General features: G+C 43.6%; 1 protein-coding gene across 1 annotated transcript in view; it reads right to left on the reverse strand.

Moving 5' to 3' along the window:
* Nucleotides 1–17,465, reverse strand: part of LOC139667950 (serine/threonine-protein kinase D1-like) — a 44,501-nt gene that overhangs the window by 17,031 nt on the left and 10,005 nt on the right. The window contains 9 exon segments of the mRNA XM_071547405.1: nucleotides 2,888–2,994; nucleotides 4,255–4,327; nucleotides 5,869–5,921; nucleotides 7,056–7,167; nucleotides 9,178–9,342; nucleotides 11,390–11,467; nucleotides 13,871–13,994; nucleotides 14,100–14,301; nucleotides 14,438–14,515. Coding sequence (XP_071403506.1) covers nucleotides 2,888–2,994; nucleotides 4,255–4,327; nucleotides 5,869–5,921; nucleotides 7,056–7,167; nucleotides 9,178–9,342; nucleotides 11,390–11,467; nucleotides 13,871–13,994; nucleotides 14,100–14,301; nucleotides 14,438–14,515 — 992 coding nt within the window.

A 17,465-nucleotide genomic window follows, 5' to 3' on the forward strand; every position in this document is an offset into this window, starting at 1 on the left:
TTACCAGAGCCCAAAAGTGATTATTCAAATTTCTTCCTAAAACTGGGGACACATTACACGTTTTTGAAGCCCGATTTGGCAACGATTTGAGATTGGGCAGAGTCGGCAGTAGTTCAGGGTCATCCAGGGTAGTTCAGGGTACTTCAGGTAGTCAAGGGGAGTTCAGGGTCGCCACAGGGTAGTCCAGGGTATTTCAGGTAGTTCAGGGTAATCCAGGGTCACCCAGGGTAGTTCAGGGTAGTTCAGGCAGTCCAGGGTAGTTCAGGGTCATCACAGTGTAGTCCAGGGTAGTCCTGTGTAGTCCAGGGTAGTTCAGGGTCGTCACAGGGTAGTCCAGAGTAGTCCTGTGTAGTCCAGGGTAGTTCAGGGTCTTCACAGGGTAGTCCAGGGTAGTCCAGTGTAGCTCAGGGTAGTTCAGGGTAGTCCAGGGTAGTTCGGGGTAGTTCAGGGTAGTCCAAGGTAGATCAGGGTCATCCAGGGTAGTCCAGTGTAGTCCAGGGTAGTCCAGTGTAGTCCAGGGTAGTCCAGGGTAGTTCAGGGTAGTTCAGGGTAGTTCAGGGTAGTTCAGGTAGTTTGGGGTAGTCCAAGGTAGTTCAGGGTCATCCAGGGTAGTTCAGGGTAGTCTAGGGTAGGCCAGGGTCATTCAGGGTAGTCCAGGGTGGTCCAGTGTAGTTCAGGGTAGTTCAGGGTCATCCAGGGTAGTTCAGGGTAGACCAGGGTAGTCCAGGGTAGTTCAGGGTAGTCCAGGGTAGACCAGGGTTGTCTGAGGTAGTCTAGGGTAGTCCAGTGTAGTTCAGGGTAGTCCAGGGTAATTCATGGTAGTCTAGGGTAGTTTAAGGTAGTTTAGGGTAGTTCAGGGCAGTTCAGGGTAGTCCAGGGTTGTTCAGGGTAGTTCAGGGTAGTCCAGGGTTGTTCAGGGTATTTCAGAGCAGTCCAGGGTTGTTCAGGGTATTTCAGAGCAGTCCAGGGTTGTTCAGGGTAGTTCAGGGTTGTTCAGGGTAGTTCAGGGTAGTTCAGGGTAGTCCAGGGTAGTTCAGGGTAGTCCAGGGTTGTTCAGGGTTGTTCAGGGTAGTTCAGGGTAGTTCAGGGTAGTCCAGGGTTGTTCAGGGTAGTTCAGGGTAGTCCAGGGTTGTTCAGGGTAGTTCAAGGTAGTTCAGGGTAGTTCAGGGTAGTTCAGGGTCGCGCTGTTTAGTCGCAGTAATCGTTATATGTGTGGAAGTGAAAGACTCAAATCTATCTCCTATGATCCCAATCGGCAACGTCACGATTAGATCAAATGTGTGATTTTATCGGAGCTTTGCATGATCATGTGGTGTGTGCTTATCAAAGACTCAAATCTTAACGGTAATTTTCAATAGCCAATGAAAATGAAGATTGCGACAGATGAAGCAAGAGGGAAAAAACATGTAAGTGTAAACACAAGATCCAATGTGCGCAGTGCCTGAGCCAGGAAATAAAAAGAAACCTGAATGTGTTCTCAGTCCTTTTTCAATGTAAATTGCAGCACAAACCACAGCTGCTGCAAGCCGTATGGGCCGCACGTTTATTTTTGGTATCAAAATAAAGCGGAAAAATTAATTTCGAGTACCATGAAAAATCACATTCTCGCAAGAAAATTATTATTATTCTCAGTCTTTTGTATAAGGTCTACGGTCTTGTGATTTGTGCCGTTGTTGTGTATGCATCACAAGATACTGGAAATCTGCTAATTTCAGTTGTTAAATGTGTGCTGCTCAATCTTTTTCACTGTCCTTTATGATTGGAAAAATATTTTAATGTGTCTCCAGCTTTAGTCTGACCAGCAGCCAAAAAACCCAAAGTATTCATTTTATGATATGAAACAGAGAAAAGCAGCAAATCTTAGAATTTCGGAAGCTGTAACCAGAAAATGTGTGGTATTTTGTACATGATAAATTATTAAAATGATTCATCAGTTATCAAAATTATAATCGATTCATTCTCTTTTGATTGACTACTCAATTAATCGACTCAATTACTAAAAGTGAATAAATTAATAGATTATAGAATAGATTATAGATTATATTATATAATAATATACAGTGTTCATTAGGGGACAATATACTGTATATCGAAATAAATAAATCACAATACAAAAATGTGGCAATACATATCGTGGGTCAGGAACATGAATGGTGATATCAGCTCCATGTTATTCTGCTGTAGTAATCACTAATGAGACTCTTGACCATCACAGTTTCACAAGCTCTCCATCCAAATTATATTATTGTCACTTTGTAATGACATTTTTAAATTGTTGTTTACATTCTAGCAGCCAATGGCATCGCTAGAAAGATTTGAGTCTCAGAAATAAACAGAATTCTGCACAATCAGTTTGTTGTCACTGAACTTCTATTGATCACATCATATCCTGGTTGGATTGAATCCTGAACCTCAGATCACGTATCGAACCGGATCGTGAGATAAACAGATCATCCCATCATAGATAAATTAATAAAAAAAATCACATAAAAGCAAGTCTATAAAAATGAAGTGATTTGACTGTAATGGAAGTGAACTGTGAATCAGAGCCGGTAGTTGAGCAGCGCTGCAGTGTTATATGATGTCACACCCCTACAGTGTTGCCACGGTAATGAAGTCATTACCCGTGTTCACTATAGGATGTCTCACTCAGTGCCAACAGGTTCCATCCTCACCGCCATGTGTGTGTGTGTGTGTGTGTGTGTGTGTGTGAGTGTGTGTGTGTAGGTACGTCAGTGTGTAGGTGTGTTTGTATGTGTGAAGGAAGGCGTGTGTGGCCATGTCCATCTACTTGTATTATAAAGAAAATAAGTGGCTGTGTGTTTTTCAGTGTGTGTGTGTGTGTGTGTGTGTGTGTGTGTGTGTGTGTGTGTGTGTGTGTGTGTACCTGCAGGATGGCCACCTCGTTGCGCAGCTGGCTCTCCTGCTTGGTGGGGAAGCGGAGTTTATCGATGATCTTAATGGCGACATCTCGCCCGGACTTCCTGTGCTTCCCTGCAGAGACACACACACACACACACACACACACACACGCACACACAGCCTCCGATTACATCAACATGAGAGACTACATATATCTTGATATTTTAAAGGGGCATTACGTAATCTATGACTTCCACAGACAGAACCTCTCTCCTCCTACTCAGGTTTCTGATGTGTCAAGTGATTCATGTCTTTGGTAAATAGCTGTGTAATATGTGGGATAATTCAGCAGAGTCTTGATTCATCCTGTCAGAGTTTATTTTGCAATAATATATGATTCCTTACTTAGTATCAGTGTGTTTTACCCATAGAGCTTGAATGGACAAAACGGTCATCCCCATTCAAATCAGCGTTCCTGGACGGTCTGAGCGGCGGCCATCTTGCTGTGACCCGTTGGACTAGCTTCTGTATAAAGCGACTCGCAGCAAGTCACTGAGCTGAGAGGTTTTACAGCAAGAACCAAAGCAGCTTCTCTGTCTCCTTGCTGCCATGGATTGCTAACATGCTAATGTTGACTAGAAGAGCTAGAGAGAGAAGTCCAGTCTGTGATGAAGCTACGTTAGCCTGGTCGCTAACGTTAGCTTCCAGTTGAGTTTTGACGGAGTCATTCCTATGTTCCCAGGGTCCTATGTTCCCCAGCTCTATATAGCACATAATGGGAACCTGGAAAAGATGTTCTCCAAACCAAATCATCAAATCATCAAAAATAGGGTAAAATCTGACCCACAGAGAACATTGGTTTTTAATAGTATGGCATGCAGCAATAAAACATTCTGGGTGGTTTTGTGGATCAAACCCAACCCAAACAAGAGTCAAGTTTGAGTAAAATTTTATCCACAGAACCACCCAGACTCTTTAATATTCTCTGCCGGGTCAGATTTTACCTGGAACACCACAGATGTAACAATTGTTTTTAGAGACCTTCAAAATCAAATAAAATGATAACCATTGGTTTTGATGTGTTTATATAGCTGTTTTGAAACACTCGATAATATTTATGAAATATTTTAACTTGAAACGGGTCAAATTTGACCTGAACACAGTAGGAGGGTTAATGTGTGTTAACAGAATATTGAACTGGGGAACATAGGACCCTGGGAACATAGATACGCTCCCGTTTTGACAGTTTGCTAACAGACTCATCTGCTCAGTTCTCACAGTGTGACAGACTTTACAGCCTTAATGTCCAGACTTGTGTTGTCACCATAGCAACTAATTACCAATTAGCAAATTACCATAGCAAACAGTGGAAGAACTGTTCTGTGGTTTTACCTCCATAGACGATCCCAAACTGTCCGGAGCCCAGCACCTCGTCTGGGAAGATCTGGTAGACCGAGCTGATATCCTGAAAAACAACAACAACAACAACAACAACAACTGTGAGGAGGGTGAAAAACAGGAAAAAAGCTTTGGTTAGTTCTTTTGGTTGGTTTTGGTGGGAAGAGGCAGAGAGACCAATCTCTCCACCAATAGACCGGAATGCACTGCAGCCACCAGACATGTTGGCACCTGTCTGATGGAGAGTCTTTGGAGAGTGCTTTGTAACAGTTGTTTTAAGTGTTATATAAGTAAAGTTTATTATTGTTATTATTATTATTATTATTAGTACTAGGTGAGGCAGGTTCACCCACAAACACTTCATCAAAAAATAACTCCTGGAATCTATTGAACAGAACAGACTGATGAGGATGGAGGCAAAACGAACAGGAGAAACCCAGCGTTTGCCTCCTTTAAACAGAGTGTGTGTGTGTGTGTGTGCGTGTGTGTGTGCGTGTGTGTGTGCGTGTGTGTATGTGTGTGTGTATGTGTGTGTGTCACCGATCCTGCCACAGCTTTGACACCAACGCTGGAAAATATTTTCTCGTTCGTTCGCCTGCAATCACGTCTCCCTTTTTTTCCCCCTTCTTAGCTGACAGCCTAATATCACACCTTGATGGAAGAGGACAGAAATACAATATTATATACCCTCCTCCCCCTCCGCGCTCGCTGCCTAATTACCATCGGTCGCCATGGCAACGGTTTGGCTGAGTGGGTAATCACAGTAATCTCCATTCGAGGTGCTTGAAGACGTGCTCACCTTGCAGACTGCAAGGTGCATGTAAATGGGACACGGCGTCACAGGCAGAGATGTAATGGAGGGGAAACGCACCAAAACTCGGTTCGCCCGTCTTTACAGCCTGATGTGACGTAAATGTTTAATACACATCGTGCTAATCAACCTGATCTGGAAATTTTGTGAAATGAGCATGAAGTCTTAAAATGTAAATTGCAATCTCCAAGTACGAAAAGTGAGAGAAAATCCACAGCAGGAAAAGGATTATGGGGAGAAGACACGACTAGAAACAGGTGTCTAGTCTAGTCTAGTCTAGTCTGGTCTAGTCTGAAGGTGGAAAGTAAGTGCCACATGAACACATGAACTTTATTCTGTCACATGATCAAGTTGGAGAAATCAGGATTGTAGCTGCAGCAGAAATCGGTCGAGTTGTGACGAGTTGTTTCCAACATGGCTGAACAGAGCGCAGAGTCGGACGTGAACGCAAGAAATTTCAGTAAAGCCGAAAATGAACCACAAGTACAAATTTAAAAGACATGGGTATTTCCTACAGCATTCAATTTCCTGCGGTATTTACATTCATAATCCACTGAAATAGCCGAAGATTGCTTGCTAGCTAGGCTATTGCTAGCTCGATTGCTAACATTAGCCTGGAAGGCTGCAGTGTGTAGAAACAGTTGAGGAAACGTTCTCCATAAAGCACGAGAACGCAAACTGCTGGAACGACCGATTGTGACGTGTTCCCATCGACCTGATATCACTTGAACTTATGTGTGTGTGTGTGTGTGTGTGTGTGTGTGTGTGTATGTGTGTGTGTGTGTGTGTATTCTTACCACGTTCTCCTGGATCTGGCAGTTTGAGACAGAAATACTGATGGAAACTTCTTCTGTTGGTGAGAAACAAACACTGATCTGAGTCAAAATTAGAGGGAAAGCGTTCGTACAAAAACACTGCAGTATTTCCATTTTGGAAAAAAAAACAATGCTACCTGATATGAGTAAAGATATCAGTACTGAAAAAAGATTACATCCACTAAAATGTTGCTGAATTGTAAATAAGGGGCTTAACTGTAATGTAGCTGATCAATAATATTGAATAAGAGAGTTTTAGTTTCAGGCCAGCAATTATTTTGTCAAAAATCTACAAATATTATCAGTAAAAATTACTAGATATTGTCAGATAAAAATTAACCGTCTACCTCCAAATAGTCCAATGTTAAGGAGTTTCGAGAAACGGTTTTAAGTAAAACTTTCTTTTCCAGTGGCCTTAGTCAAGTGTATCAGCCCGAGTCTATTCTGCTATACGTATATTTACCCTGTGAATTAATGATAAAATTGTTATAAAAAAGTTACATATATACAATATAATGTAATGATTCAAAAACAATCAAGGATAAAACACAAGAAAGTCTTAGAGAGTTATTGTAATTGTGGTCTAGTCCAAGAAGGCTATGGACTTGACCGGCAGTTGAATCAGTGTCAGTGAGTCAATATAACAATAAAAACAACAGACCAGGAATATACAAATACTATATATCTTATAAATTATAAACAATTCCTAAATTCTACATAAAGCCAAAATTATCACAAAAAAACACGAATAAACTAAGATGCCACTATATTGGCTTCCAGTGAGGAATCTTATCCATCAGACATTGTTTCACCATCCGTTTAAAGCAAAGTGGACATAGTTTTAACGATACAGTACTTTTCCATAGGTTAACACACAGGTGGAGACACTGGAATAAGGCCATTGGAAAGTAAAGTGTTACTTGTTATCAGTATCTGAAATCCTGCAATGGGTGACTGGGTGTCGAAAGGCCCACAGGGATCTTAAGGTCTAAAAAACTTCTGTTATACCTGCGCCGTCATTTTTAAAGCAATGTAAGTTCTAGAATGCTAATGCGAGAATGCTAGTTATATTTGTATGGTAAAAGGGGGAAAAACGTCAAAAAAAAAACCATTTGTGATAACGTGAACAGTTATAATGTGTGAACTGTGCCTTTGTGAGAGCAGCGTACTGTGTCCGGTGTGGTGCGAGCCGTGGGAGACTCCTTTAGAGATGGCTGGCATCAGAGCGTGCTGGATGGCCATCTCCCACATCCGGGCCACATCTGGACCGACTCCGCTGACCTGGGGGAAAAACAACAAACAAGTTATTTACCTCGCCTGGAGGAAAAAACAACAAGTTTAACAGGTTATTTACCTCGCCTGGAGGAAAAACAACGAATTAAACAAGTTATTTACCTCGCCTGGAGGAAAAACAACGAGTTCAACAAGTTATTTACCTCACCTGGAGGAAAAACAACAAGTTTAACAAGTTATTTACCTCGCCTGGAGGAAAAACAACAAGTTTAACAAGTTATTTACCTCGCCTGGAGGAAAAACAACGAATTAAACAAGTTATTTACCTCACCTGGAGGAAAAACAACAAGTTTAACAAGTTATTTACCTCGCCTGGAGGAAAAACAACGAATTAAACAAGTTATTTACCTCACCTGGAGGAAAAACAACAAGTTTAACAGGTTATTTACCTCGCCTGGAGGAAAAACAACAAGTTTAACAAGTTATTTACCTCGCCTGGAGGAAAAACAACGAATTAAACAAGTTATTTACCTCGCCTGGAGGAAAAACAACGAATTCAACAAGTTATTTACCTCACCTGGAGGAAAAACAACGAGTTCAACAAGTTATTTACCTCACCTGGAGGAAAAACAACGAATTAAACAAGTTATTTACCTCGCCTGGAGGAAAAACAACAAGTTTAACAAGTTATTTACCCCACCCAGAGGACCAGGGGGAAAAAATATCCAGTATAACAAATTATTTACGTCACCATATAGCAGGAAGAGGGACCACAGCTAACCATTACTGTCTTGTTGTTACACGTCTGCACACAAGCTAACAGGTCTTGTCGAAGCTAATAGTAGCTAGTACATGTTTTTTGTTGCTGTTTTTAAAAGATTCTTTTTCTGATTTTTTTTTATTAGACAATGAACAGAGACTGGGGAGACTGGAGACTGAGAGAGACATGTGACAAAGGTCCCAGGCAGTAGTCTCATGCTAACATTAACATCAGTGTGTTTGCTGGCTAGTTAGCTAGCTAACAGTTTGTTCAGGTTAACTGAGCTGACTCTTCTCAAGCTCCAACTCTTCATGTTTTGGAGTAGAGACTAGGGCTAAAGACAAGACAGTTTACTGTGTCACAGTAACCTACATTTGGAAACAAATCCACCTTATCACACTATTCACTTTTACTGAGAACGTTACTGAATGGATCTACAGCCACACCACAACAAGCTGAGTCAGCTGCTCTCTGCTGACAGCTGCTTCATACACATTTACACTTTATTAACTAACACACAGTTCTTCAATTCCACGGTGGTTGCTGGGATTTGTGATGCAGCTACAACGTCTCTATAGATAAGAATGGCGTGACTTTTCTCGAAGGCCACGCCTACAAAGTGTGGTACAAGTGCGAAATCAAAAAAAGAAACAAAACAAAAAATCAACATTTTCTGTGGTTGCTTTTGCTGTGTTTTAATAATTGTAATAACTAGTGCAGTGCCCGTTTGCACCACTGCTGCACAGAGCGCTGTTCACTTGTTTATTCAAAGTTTATTAATATTGAACGTGTCACGTGTCCGAATTGCACCAAATCCGACACTGCATGTCCTTTGGTCCCCAGCAACACACCCGCCAAGTGTGAAGTCGATCGGACGAACGGTTCTCGAGATTCCTTGCTTTATAGTATGATGATAAGTGAAATGTGTATGGTTATGGTTAATTGCCCATAACCTTTTCACAGCTGTCAAACAACTGCACGATCATACTAATTTAATTATCTGGAAGTCACAAAATGCTTCCGTGCAAACTTCCGTTCAAGACAGGAGTCACGTTGCATTTTGACACTTAAAGAAAACATTTTTTTTTAATGATCTCGCCGTTGTTTGACAGCCATGAAAATTATTTACCCCACATACATTTCACATAAATTATTAGAACACAGAAAAGGCAACCACAGAAAATGTCGATTTGTTGTTTTTTTTCTTCACATAAATGTAAGTGGGTTTCACACTTTTTGCCGCGTCATCGCCCTTCTTATCTATGAAGTATGACATCACATCACAGCCTGCTGCTCACCAGCAGGCTGCTGCCGGCCGGGCCCTCGCTCCTCTGGAGATTCTCCCCGACAAAGTAAAGGAGCGCGGCGGTGGCGATCTCAAAGCAGTGGGGATTGGCTCCATCAGGCAGCAGGGACAGAGTCTGAGCCGGCTCCAACGACAAGATCTCAGACAGAGGGATTTCCTGCAGAGGGAAGGGACAGCTAGTGAAGCAGAGTAGAGCAGAGTAGAACAGAGCAGAGTAGAAGAGAGTAGAGTAGTAGGGTAGAGTCGAGTAGAATAGAGCAGAGCACAGTGGAGCAGAGAACAGTCAAGAGTCGAGTAGAATAGAGTAGAGCAGAGTTGAGTTGAGCACAGCAGAGTAGAACAGAGCAGAGTAGAAGAGAGTAGAGCAGGGTAGAGTAGAGTCGAGTAGAATAGAATAGAGTAGAGCAGAGTCGAGCAGAGCAGAGTTGAGTAGAAGAGAGTAGAGTAGGGTAGAGTAGAGTCAAGCAGAATAGAGTAGAATAGAGCAGAGCGTAGTGCAGCAGAGTAGAGTACAGTCAAGAGTCGAGTAGAATAGAGTAGATCAGAGTCGAGTCGAGCAGAGCAGAGTTGAGTAGCAGAGAGTAGAGTACGGTAGAGTCGAGTAGAATAGAGTAGAATAGAGCAGAGCGTAGTGCAGCAGAGTAGAGTACAGTCAAGAGTCGAGTAGAATAGAATAGAGTAGAGCCGAGTCGAGCAGAGCAGAGCAGAGCAGAGTTGAGTAGAAGAGAGTAGAGTAGGGTAGAGTAGAGTCGAGCAGAATAGAGTAGAATAGAGCAGAGCGTAGTGCAGCAGAGTAGAGTACAGTCAAGAGTGGAGTAGAATAGAATCGAGTCGAGCAGAGCAGAGTTGAGTAGCAGAGAGTAGAGTAGGGTAGGGTAGAACAGAGTGGAGTAGATTAGAATAGAGTAGAATAGAGTAGAATAGAGTAGAGTGGAGTCCAGTGGAGCAGAGGAGAACAGAGCAGAGTAGAATAGAATAGAGTAGAGTAGGGTAGAGTAGTCAAGTAGAATAGAGCAGAGTACAGTGGAGCAGAGTAGAGTACAGTCAAGAGTCGAGTAGAATAGAATAGAGTAGGGTAGAGTAGAACAGAGTGGAGTAGATTAGAATAGAGTAGAATAGAGTAGAATAGAGTAGAGTGGAGTCCAGTGGAGCAGAGTAGAATAGAGCAGAGTAGAAGAGAGTAGAGTAGAATACAGTCAAGAGTGGAGTAGAATAGAGCAGAGTGTAGTGGAGCAGAGTAGAGTACAGTCAAGAGTGGAGTAGAATAGAATAGAGTAGAGCAGAGTCGAGTTGAGCAGAGCAGAGCAGAGTAGAGTTGAGTCCAGTGGAGCAGAGGAGAACAGAGCAGAGTAGAAGAGAGTAGAGTAGGGTAGAGTCGAGTAGAATAGAATAGAGTAGAGCAGAGTTGAGTCGAGCAGAGCAGAGTAGAGTTGAGTAGAAGAGAGTAGAGTCGGGTAGAGTCGAGCAGAATAGAGTAGATTAGAATAGAGTAGAGCAGAGTAGAGTGGAGTCCAGTGGAGCAGAGTAGAACAGAATAGAGCAGGGCAGAGTCGAGTACAGTAGAGTACAGTAGAGTAGAATAGAATAGTCAAGTGGAGTAGAGCAGAATAGAGTAGACTAGTGAAATTGGTTGGTGAAGTTATAAAGTCACTGACTCTGTTTACACAGACAGCAATAATCTGATATGAACCAGATTCAGAAAACACTAAGACATTTACATGTGAACATCATTTTCTGATCCCCTGAACCTGAATAAGGTCATAGTCAGTAAGCAGAGTCTCATTAAGACATGTGCATTATTCTGATGTCAGTCTCATTATTGAAGCGGTTCAGACTGTAAACACCTGAATCGGTCCTGAACCAGGACTCTCTATCGGAGGACCGGAGCGGCGGTCCGCCCGCCTGACGCTCCTCTGAACTGGTTTCAGAGGAGAAAGAGACTGACAGCAGGAAACAGAAGGAGAGGCTGAAACTGAGCATGCTCAGGATTTAGAGGGAAACGGAGATCGTGAAGTTTTCAGTAAAGTCTGAAACTGTCCGAGTCTCCGGTGATCCTCCTCGGTCCTGCTGACCGGACTTCATCTGAATATTGTCTTTAGAATAAGGCCAACAGTCAGATTATTGCTGTCCATGTAAACATAGTCAGTGTGACTATTTGATGAAAAACTTCTTACCCAAGTTATGACAACGAAGAAGTGTCTTACCTTGTAGTATTTACTTCCAGTGTCATTCTGAAACAGAGTGATGCATTTACTGTCCAGCCGCCAGTAATGTCTTTTCCTCTGAAACAGAGAGAGGAGAGGAGAGGAGAGGAGAGGAGAGGAGAGGAGAGGAGAGGAGAGGAGAAGTTAGAGACAACAGATCAGAAAAAGTGAAAATATAAGAAAGAAAGAGAGAAAGAAAGAGGGGGGAGGGGTGGAGAAAAGCATGAAAAGAGACAAGAAAAAGGAGGTGGACAGAAAATAAATGTTATAGACAAAAAAGACAGAGAGGAAAGGAAAGAGGAGAAAGACAGAGGAGAAAAGAGGAAAAGAGAAGTCAGATATGAAGCAGTTCCAATGAAATGAAGAACCTCCTTTTTGAAGGGAGCCCAGGCAAAGACAGCAGCATCAAGACAAACCTAAAAGCTGCAGACCAACAACATACAACAATGAATAAAGTCAAAATAAAACCAGTCACACTGCAGAAAGAGCAAAGAGCGTGTAAAAAAAATCTGAATACAGTCAGGATTGCTTTAAAAGAGCGACAAAAGTAAAATTGTCTATCTAAGCGCTCCAAAACGCAACAGTCCAATATCACAGCAGCAGGTTCATCGCCAAAACTATTTAAATGTTGACTAATTAAAAATAAAACACCTCCTTACTGAGTCTGACCCAAGATCCTCCACCACCAGTTAAACAAACTCACCAACAGTTCAGCTCTAGTTGTGAAATATCTATACAGATATCAACTGAATGCAGCTGAACTCAGCCGCGGTCCGGTCTCACTGTCCAGATGAAGCCGATCCTGAAGCAGCAGCAGTTCCTCTAAAGTCCGCTAGAGTCCGGCTCCAGAAAGACTCCAAACCGCCAACTCCATGAAGTCAACGGACCACAACCAACTTCTAATAACAGATAACAAATAAAGCACTGGGTTTGCTTTCTTAGGGGCGCTTTCACATCAGGGACCCGGGCCCGGATCCGAGTACACTTGACCCCCAAAGTCCAGTTCGTTTGATTAGTGTGAACACCGTGTACTGGACCCCGGGGGCACGGATCAACGAACGGAGCCCGGGGCCGGTTCGCATCAGGTGTGAAAACTACTGGACCAAAACACGGAAGTGGACTGCTATTTACGATGTGATGTCATAACTATTCGACTGTCCCGTTCAAAACATCTCTCTGGTCTACTGAAGAAATAAAATGCTTACTTGAAATTTGGGCAGACGCAAAACATACAATCACAACTGGACATTACACACTAAAAATGCCAAGATTTATGGATTAATTCAAGAGTATTTACATGTGTGTGGGTACAATAGAACAACAGAACAATGCCGTGACAAACTAAAGAAAATCAGAAAAAGTCAGATTTCCATGGTATGATGCAGTGGACAACCCATCACACCACCTCTTTTCTACACTGGACCAACAACATAAACAAATGTGGCATAGTTGATGACGCAAGTGTACTCTTCTTCTTCTTCTTCTTCTTTGTGTTTATTGGCGGATCGCAAACCAACTAGGTGCATACCGCCACCTACTGTATGGGAGTGTGTAGATACGTAAGTGTACTCGGGTACGGACCAACATTACTAATGTGAAAGCTGAGCGGCGGAGGGGGGTGGAGAGAGGGGGGCCGAGCCAATAGCGAGAGAGCTGCGACTCTGCGGACGACCCAAACTCCGCCCCCCCTCCACCTTGGCTCCGCCCCTCTGCCTCTCTTTGGCTGCTCCGGCTCAAAAAAAAAACGTCAACATGCCGGCCGACTGTAAACACAATCTGCAGCTTCAAAAACCTTTCAGAAGACGATGGAGGAAGAACAGTTTACAGTCTGTGGTTCTCGCTTGGAGAAACGATCGAGCCAATCAGAGCCTTTGTGGGCGGGACTAAAGTTGGTGATGTTTGAACCGTTCGTGTGTTGGTTTTTAATTGGTGTTTCAGTAAAATAGATTTGTTGAAATCACCTCCTTAACCAACTGATTGTCTTTGCAAAGACGAGATTTTTGTCAGAACCGACCAACGTTCTTGGTGCAGTTGGTAAATGTCAGACAGACAGACAGACAGACAGACAGGCAGACAGGCAGAGAGAGACAGACAGACAGACAGACAGGCAGGCAGACAGACAGAGAGAGACAGACAGACAGACAGACAGGCAGACAGACAGACAGACAGACAGAGAGACAGACAGACAGACAGACAGACAGACAGACAGGCAGACAGGCAGAGAGAGACAGACAGACAGACAGACAGGCAGGCAGACAGACAGAGAGAGACAGACAGACAGACAGACAGGCAGACAGACAGACAGACAGACAGAGAGACAGACAGACAGACAGACAGGCAGACAGACAGACAGACAGACAGGCAGACAGACAGACAGGCAGACAGTCAGACAGACAGACAGACAGACAGAGAGACAGACAGAGAGACAGACAGAGAGACAGACAGACAGACAGGCAGACAGACAGGCAGACAGACAGGTACCAGTGTGTCCTTGCTGGTGTAGTGGACCATCCAGCCTTCTTTCACCACGTTGCTGCTCTTCCTCTTGGTGTGTTTGACGGACTGGACGACCCGCATCAGAGGGATGTTGTTACTGGTCGACGGGCTGCAGGGGGCGGGGCAAAGCACAACCTCAGCTCTGTGTGTGTGTGTGTGTGTGTGTGTGAGAGAGTGTGTGTGTGTGTGTGTGTGTGTGTGTGTGTGTGTGTACCTGATGGCCCGGTTGGACTCGTCCAGGTCGGGGTCGTGGAGGTCACACAGGTCTCCAGGCCCCGCCTCCAGCAGGAGACCCCCCTCTGATGTCATCGCGTCCTCCATGTCGTCCAACAGGCCGCCGCCTCTGTCGCCGTCGTGGTCGTCAAGGCAACCCTCCGCCATGACGATGTCTGACTCCGCCCCCGGACTCAGAAGCTCTATGGGCCAAAGACAGATAGACAGACAGACCCTGCTAAAGTCTGGATCTATAGACTGTGTGTGTGTGTGTGTGTGTGTGTGTGTGTATGTGTGTGTGTGTGTGTGTGTGTGTGTGTGCACTAGGATGAAACTCACCTCCGTTTATAGAAACTTCTCCCAGACAGTTGTTTGGCACTTTTGGGGCACATCGCTTATGACAGTTAAATTTACAATCTGAGGAAGAGAGAGGGAGAGCATTCATTAGGTGTCTGTGTGTGTGTGTGTGTGTGTGTGTGTGTGTGTGTGTGTGTGTGTGTGTGTGTGTGTGTGTGGACAATCTGTGGATTCAAACCAGCAACCTCCCGGTCACAAGCCTCCTTCTTAGCTTCTAAGCTGCCATCACCAGCTTAAATAATTTTCCTGTCCTGTCCTGTGTAACGGGGGTCTCTTTCCACTAGGTGGCTTCTGTGTCCCGTCCTGTTTTTGTGTCCTGGGTCGAGGTGTTTTATATTCTATCTTTTTATTATTTAAAAATATTTATTATTTTTATTTATGTCTTTACATTACACTACATAGCCAAAAGTATGTGGAACCTGGTCGTGGAAAACATCTGATTCTGAAATCATGGGCATTAATATGGAGTCGGTCCCTCCGTTGCTGCTTTAAAGGAATAGTTCACCCAAAAATGAAAATTCTGTCATCATCTACTCACCCTCATGCCAAATGAAACTCAGGTGAAATTTGTTAGTCCATATAACACACAGGGAGGCTGCCAGGACAACTTGGTAGCAGCCTTCTCCAAAACAACTGAAGTCAATGGGGACCTGTTCTTTAGAGCTCCAAAACAAAAACAGCCAAACAATCACACTGTGAATAGAAAGACCTATACACCATTATTTGTTGCAAATCAATCAGCTGTAGTTCAGATTTGCACTAAATGATGGTGTAAATATACTGTAGGTCTTTTTGGAACTCTGAAGAACTGGTCCCCACTGACTTCAGTTGTTTTGGAGAAGGCTGCTATGGAGTTGTGCTGGAAACCTCCCTGTGTGTTATATGGACAAACTTCACCTGTGTTTCAACTGGCATGAGGGTGAGTAGTAATTTTCATTTTTGGGTGAACTATTCCTTTAACAGCCTCCACTCTTCTGGGAAGCTTTCCACTAGTTGTTGGAACCACAGAACTTTAACGGTCTTTCCCTTCAAATCAACGTTCCTGGACGGTCGGCGCTTCCACAGACAGAACTTCTCTCCTACTCAGGTTTCTGAAGTGTCAAATGATTCATGTCTTTGGTAAGTAGCTGTGTAATATGTGGGATAATGTACAGCAGAGTCTTGATTCATCCTGTGGCTTTATTTTGCAATAATATATGATCCTTTACTTAGTATCAGTGTGTTTTACCCACAGAGCTTGAATGGACAGAACGGTCATTCCCATTCAAATCAACCTTCCTAGACGGTCGGAGCGGCGGCCATTATTATGTGAACTACCACTAGCTTGCAGCAGTGCTTACATTCAAGCTTTTATACTTCTGCGTTGATGTGGCGTAGCATGTCACTGAAATCCCGTATACAGGGTGGCAGCGTTTAAAAAATAATTATACTGCACCAAAACAAAACATGGAACAGGAAGCAGACGTGATGACAATCACCGGTAAAAATAAACATGGACCCCGCTATAGCAACGCAGCTGGAGGAACGGGATGTGTTGGAGCAGTTGGCGCTTGAAGAGTTGGATGCTGTCATGATCGCCCCTTTGATCGACCAATCAGAGTGCGCGTAGACTCGACACCAAGTTTAGATTTTTGGGCAGGTAAGCAACACCTACAGAGACCCTTTTCAACCCCAAATACGCCTCAAATAGCGCCAGTTTACCTGCAGAGACACAATTTTAATTTAAGTATAAAATGCCTTTTAGCTGTTAAAAGTTAAGGAACACTAACTGTTCTTCTCCACTAAAGGAAGCTGAAGATACATTAGCAATTAAGGGGCTATATTAAGTTAAAGGTACCTGTTTGATGATGCTTACCAGCCAAGTTTGCTAACATGCTAATGTTGACTAGAAGAGCTAGAGAGAGAAGTACAGTCTGTGATAAAGCTACGTTAGCCTCGTCGCTAACGTTAGCATTCAGTTGAGTTTTGACAGTTTGCTAACAGACTCATCTGCTCAGTTCTCACAGTGTGACAGACTTTACAGCCTTAGTGTCTTAGTTGTCACCATAGCAACTAATGCTTAAAATTCCATAGTTGCCATTTTATGCTGTACTAGGCAAATTACCAAGGCAAACAGTGAAAGAACCGTTCTATCCAATCAAGTTCTGTGGTTGCAACATCACGGCGGGGATTCGCTTCCATTCAGTCACAACAGCATTAGTGAGATCGCTCCGATGTCAGGCGACCAGGCCCGGCTCCCAGTCAGCGCTCCAGTTCATCCCAAAGGTGTTGGATGGGGTTGAGGTCAGGCTCTGTGCAGACCGGTCCGGTTCTTCCACACCAATCTAACAAACCGTCCTGTCTGGATGTCTCTTTGAGCATGGGGGCAGGAGAGGGCCGTCCCCAAACTGCTGCCACAAAGCTGGAAGCAACAATCGTCTAGAATGTCATGATGTTGTAGCGTTAAGATTTCCCTTCACTGGAACTAAAGCCGCTTTTCCACCGCATGGTACCGGCTCGACTCGACTCGACTTGACTCGACTTGACTTGACTCGACTCGACTCGACTCGACTCGCTTTTGGTAGTACCACTTGGTTTTCCACTGCAGATAGTACCCCCTCAATGTTGTAATATAATGTTGTACCAGGTAATATGGTACCTGGTACCTGGTACTTTCCCAATGGAAACCAAAAAAGGCGAGTAGAGTCGAGGCGAGTTGAGGCGGTACCATGCGGTGGAAAAGCGGCATAAGGGGCCGAACCATGAAAAACGGCCCAGAACCATTACTCTTCTTCCACCAAACTTTACAGTTGGCATTATGCATTCAGGCAGATCGCTTTCTTTGTTTACATTTAGCTTATGCTAAATGTGTACAAAGATATGAAAGACAATACCCACCTGATGGTACAGGAAACTCAAACAGGACACGACACAAAATGCTTTAACTGTTATTAGTTTTACTAATTTGTAAAATCTTTTTTCTTTTCTTTCTTGATGTTAGTCAGTGTATCCACTGCACACAAACCCCAGC

This window comes from Centroberyx affinis, unplaced genomic scaffold (genome assembly GCF_046629955.1).
Source record: "Centroberyx affinis isolate AG114_WGS23_722 - 3 ecotype Tasmania unplaced genomic scaffold, CSIRO-AGI_Caff_v1 ptg005891l_1, whole genome shotgun sequence".
NCBI classification, from domain to species: domain Eukaryota; kingdom Metazoa; phylum Chordata; class Actinopteri; order Beryciformes; family Berycidae; genus Centroberyx; species Centroberyx affinis.